At 54.6% G+C, this 4,064-nt stretch overlaps 2 protein-coding genes across 3 annotated transcripts in view; one reads left to right on the top strand and one right to left on the bottom strand.

Annotated features, from left to right (window-relative positions):
- arid4a (AT-rich interactive domain 4A) overlaps positions 1–2,800 on the top strand; it is a 14,588-nt gene extending 11,788 nt beyond the window's left edge. The window contains exons 22-27 of the mRNA XM_019877360.1: positions 4–1,021; positions 1,097–1,192; positions 1,303–1,452; positions 1,563–1,709; positions 1,791–1,890; positions 2,255–2,800. Of these exons, the coding sequence (XP_019732919.1) occupies positions 4–1,021; positions 1,097–1,192; positions 1,303–1,452; positions 1,563–1,709; positions 1,791–1,890; positions 2,255–2,360 (1,617 nt within the window). The 3' untranslated portion in view covers positions 2,361–2,800. The remainder of the gene's footprint in view (positions 1–3; positions 1,022–1,096; positions 1,193–1,302; positions 1,453–1,562; positions 1,710–1,790; positions 1,891–2,254) is intronic.
- A 163-nt stretch (positions 2,801–2,963) lies between these two features.
- timm9 (translocase of inner mitochondrial membrane 9 homolog) lies at positions 2,964–4,064 on the bottom strand. 2 transcript variants are annotated; one of them, XM_019877766.1, is made up of 5 exons: positions 3,980–4,064; positions 3,786–3,857; positions 3,437–3,521; positions 3,258–3,353; positions 2,964–3,176 (listed from the first exon to the last, which is right to left on the bottom strand). In XM_019877766.1, the coding sequence occupies exons 3-5, from the start codon at positions 3,473–3,475 to the stop codon at positions 3,042–3,044; spliced, it is 270 nt and encodes an 89-aa protein (XP_019733325.1). In that variant the 5' UTR covers positions 3,476–3,521; positions 3,786–3,857; positions 3,980–4,064; the 3' UTR covers positions 2,964–3,041. The 2 variants fall into 2 exon arrangements, with proteins under 2 accessions (XP_019733325.1, XP_019733334.1); XM_019877775.1 differs by having other exon boundaries at positions 3,723–4,061.

The following is a 4,064-nucleotide window of genomic DNA, read 5'->3' as shown; positions in this document are numbered from 1 at the left end:
GAGGACGCCGCTCAGGTCGCGAGTCCCTCCGAAGGCGAGGGGGACGCCGCAGAGGAAGCTCTCAAAGTGAAGGACGAGCTGACGGATGAGCGGGCAATCGTCGCCGAGATGGAGAAAGTGTGCCCCGCCTCTTCCCCGGGCGCGGCATCCGATCAGCACGCCGAGCCGCGGGACGACGCTCCTCCTGCGCCGTCGGAAAACCTCAAGACGCCGCCTTCGTCGCCGCCCGCGCTCAAAGTTCACCGCGGCGAACCTTTGCCGAAAATCTCCAGCCCCCCCACCGCCACCGGTCCCGAGCCTCCTCCGCCCCCTCCTCCGCCGACTCCTCGAAGTCTCCTGAAAAGGCCGGATGAACCGATGGTGGTCCTCCACTGCCTCCCCGCACCGCGCCTCCACCTGGAACCTCCGGCGGTCGCGCCGTCGGACACCGACTCCGCCAGTGAGGAGGAAGAGGAAAAAGCGGAGCTGAAGCTCCACCCTGAAAGGAAGCAAGAAGAGGTTACGCCCGCCTCCCCAAAGTCTTCAGCGAGCCCCGCCAAGGTCGGTGCCGGCGTGTCGCCCAAGTCCCTCCCGTCCCCGCTGCGCGGCGCCGAGGCGGAACGGAGGAGCCACAGAGCAGTGAGGGCGGACGAGGTGCAAGGACGGGTCGACGAGGACTCCAAGGAACGGCCTGCGGAGGAGCCGGGGACTCCGCCCCAGGCCCAGGAGGCCCTCGGCCCCGTCCCCAGCGAGGAGCCGCAAATGGGCGCCGAGGCATTACTTTGCTACGAGGTAGACCTGGACGACCCCGATGACAAGGACAAGCCCACCTCTTCCTCGGAGCCCCTCCTCCTCCTCGCCAGGGTGCAACCCCCCCGGTCGCCGCCGTCGCCACACAGCCCCTTCCTCCTTGACGCCAGCCCCCCCTGTCCCGAGGAGCTCGGCCCGGCCCGTCTCAACCCCGAGACGGCGGCGGCAGGCGGAGAGAAGGAGGCCGACGCCCAGTCCGGTCCGGATGTCGACGTGTCGCAGGAGGCCCGAGGTCGTGTCGCACGCCACCCGGGCACGCTCCCGTGACGCGAATGTCCGCTAACCTTTGTCCACGTTCACCCCTCAGGTCAGAAGCGTCTGTCGCAGTGTCAGGTGAGCCCCGCCTCCAAGAAACAGAAACGCAACCACAAGCGCACCAGCGGAAGCGCCAAGAACGGCACAGGTGAGGGCCACCCGTCCGTCCTTGCCCCGGCTCATCCTTCTTCCTCCCATCCCCACTCATACCGTTGATGTCACGTCCTGACATGACTCCTCCCCTTTTCCTGCCATCAGGTCACAGCAGCGACAGCGAGGACCAGTCACGTCTTTCGTCTTTGCCAAAGTCCAACAAGTCTCGCTGTCCTGGCGCCGGGTCGCCGCACGCCAAAGAGAAACATAGCGCCACCTCCCCGCAGCGCGCCAACAAGTGGACCTTCCAGCTCGGTAACGCACACGCAACCGGATGTGCACACGTGCTTTGATGCTCGGACAACAAGAAAACGGCGGGCGGCTGTGGCCTTTGCACGCTTGACGCTGCGCATTCTCCCGGTCAGACTCCCTGGACAGCATGTCGAGCAGCGAGAGGATCTCCTTCCTGCAGGAAAAACTGCAGGAGATCAGGAAATACTACATGAGCCTCAAGTCCGAGGTGGCGTCCATCGACAGACGCAGGAAGCGCTTAAAAAAGAAGGAGCGGGAAGGTAAGGAGTAGCAAAGCGCCCCGGGGGCAGCGGCCCTCACGCGCAAGTGCCCTCTAAGCCCTTCTTGTCATTCCCCGTCAGTGTCCAACACCACGGCGTCCACGTCCTCGGGTTCCTCGGACGCGGCGATGAGTCCGTCCTCTGCCTCGCCCGCTCAGAGCACCCTGGCCGTGGAGTGCAGGTGATGATACGTTCCCCCCGCCCGGGACGGACGGACGGACGGACAGACGCCGCCCAACTGACTGACTGATGCTCAGATGCAGCGGGGACACGACGGACCACAGAAAAGGACTGACTTGCTGTGAAACACTTCAGCAGCCACAGAGCATTTCCCCCCCACCTCCTCCCCCTCAAACCTCCTGCCTTTCTTTACTCACTTCCACCCACTCTGTCAACTTCCTACTTCTGGTCCTTATTTGTTCACTTTTTTTAATTCTTCACTTCTGGACACATCTCTTTTATTTATTATTATTATTATTATTATTAATTTTTTTTTTTTTTTACTTGACTGTCGGCATCCACTTCCTTCCTTTTCCCCCTCTCAGCTCACCTGGGATTTGTCTGAGCCCTTTTGGAGGGAGAGGTCACAGTTCAGGGGGAGGAGCCAAAGCAGCTGCTTATGCAAATGATTTCTTTGACGCAAGATTTTGAAGTCCAGTAAAAAAAAAAAATGTTTTTTTTTGTAACTTTTTCTATAAAATTAAAGCTTCTATTTTAGTAAGAAAAAAAGGAAAACGTTGGATAAATAAAGGTGTTTTGTTTTTGTGTTGCGTTGCAGTGAGGAAGTTTTGAGTTAAAAATGAGGACTTTGATTGCATTTATTTCTGACCGATGACAAAAAAAAAAAAAAAACCTCTTCCTCGCTTCAACTTGACAGATATTTTGTGGCCCGCTCGCTTCTTCTCGTTTCCGCTCCACTTGCCATTTCCTGTTTTGCTCGTGGACTTTTGTGTACATAAGATGAAAAGTGAAAATGTAAAGAATGATTTATAATATTTTTAAGAGAAGACTTTGTACGCTTCTGTCAGCTGCCAAGAAAACACTTCCTGGATGCAGCACCGCCCATTTCCAATAAAGTTCTTAAATATCAATTTTCTTTGTGCGCGTGTGCATGAGTGTGCGCAACAGGGAGTGTAAGAGGGTTTTCTGAAAGCTGTGTGTGAGAGTGTCAAGGGGTGTGTCAGATTGTGACAAAGTATACCTGAACACTTGAGAGCCTGCGGGTGTGTTCAGGGGCTTCATGCGAGGACACAATATGACATTATGGTTTTATTGATCTTACACATTATAAAACAAGCACATGGGGGACCCTTTGAGTGTGTGGCATCCGTCTCATCTGGGTTGCGCCAGCAGACCAGCTTTGGCAGCCAGGGCCTCGTTCTGCTGGATGTGGTACTCCTGGAAGCGCATGGAAATCCGCTGGGTCATCTTCAGGTACTTCTGGAGACATGACTCGGAGCACGTCGACTGCGGACCCACAACATGGACAAGATGATGACGTGGACAATCAGGTGCCAACGGTAGAACCGCATCCTGACCGGCCCCTACCTCCTCGGGCCGGACCTCCCGGCTGGTGAAGTCTTTGATGCAGTCCATGAAGCAATTCTCCGTCAGCTTGTTGTACGTCCCGAGGAACTCCTTGAACTGAGACGGGAAATGTAGTCACAACGTTAGCAAAACCCTGTAATCGCGTCAATTTGGCTCACAAACGGGAGGTGTGTGTTGACCTGTTTGATCTGGTCTGACTCGGACACCTGAACCGCCATGTCGGACGGCGGGAGAGGAACCACCAGTGAGAGCTCTTCTCACGACCTCCACAAGAATAAGAAGTGTTTATTATCGCCGTTGTCATTATAATTGGAAAGATGTTTATTCTGTCGACTGGGTAATGACAACAAACAAGCACGAGCGTTGTGGCTAACGAGGCTAAAAGCTAGCTAAGTCCATTTAGCTTCCTTTTTAAATAGCTCCTGATAATTTATTCAGATCACGTCCTCTAAAAATAATACATGCAACTACGCCGATGTTCTGTATTCTAGTTTTCTAGGACGCCACCACTTTGTTTCCGTCCCTCACCTAGTGGAGTGTGCCGTGAAGCGCTCCAAGCGGACTGTAAGGACGGACCGGAAGTGTGAGTCCCTCAATAACCTTAAAAAACAAATAAAATGTACAGGAAGGTGGAAACGTGTTATTTGGGCAATTTGGGTAATAATCGATTCTAGACATCCAACATAATTATCCATCCATTATCTGAAACGCGTTGATCTCACTAGAGAGTGTCTCAAAAGTTTGTGTTGTCGTTCTTCGCCTCAACGGCACATTGTGTCCGATCGAAATTATCATCCGGGTCCTAAA

Source organism: Hippocampus comes, unplaced genomic scaffold (assembly GCF_001891065.2).
Source record: "Hippocampus comes isolate QL1 unplaced genomic scaffold, H_comes_QL1_v1.1 scaffold295, whole genome shotgun sequence".
Classification (NCBI taxonomy): domain Eukaryota; kingdom Metazoa; phylum Chordata; class Actinopteri; order Syngnathiformes; family Syngnathidae; genus Hippocampus; species Hippocampus comes.
This window is presented reverse-complemented; position numbering and strand designations above follow the sequence as displayed.

Excerpts from the sequence above, each read along its gene's own strand:
- timm9 (XM_019877766.1), bottom strand. The coding sequence starts at position 3,475 with ATGGCGGTTCAGGTGTCCGAGTCAGACCAGATCAAACAG. Across the intron at positions 3,354-3,436 it reads AGTCAGACCAGATCAAACAG|TTCAAGGAGTTCCTCGGGAC; the intron begins GTCAACACACAC and ends TTCCCGTCTCAG. Across the intron at positions 3,177-3,257 it reads GGGAGGTCCGGCCCGAGGAG|TCGACGTGCTCCGAGTCATG; the intron begins GTAGGGGCCGGT and ends GTGGGTCCGCAG.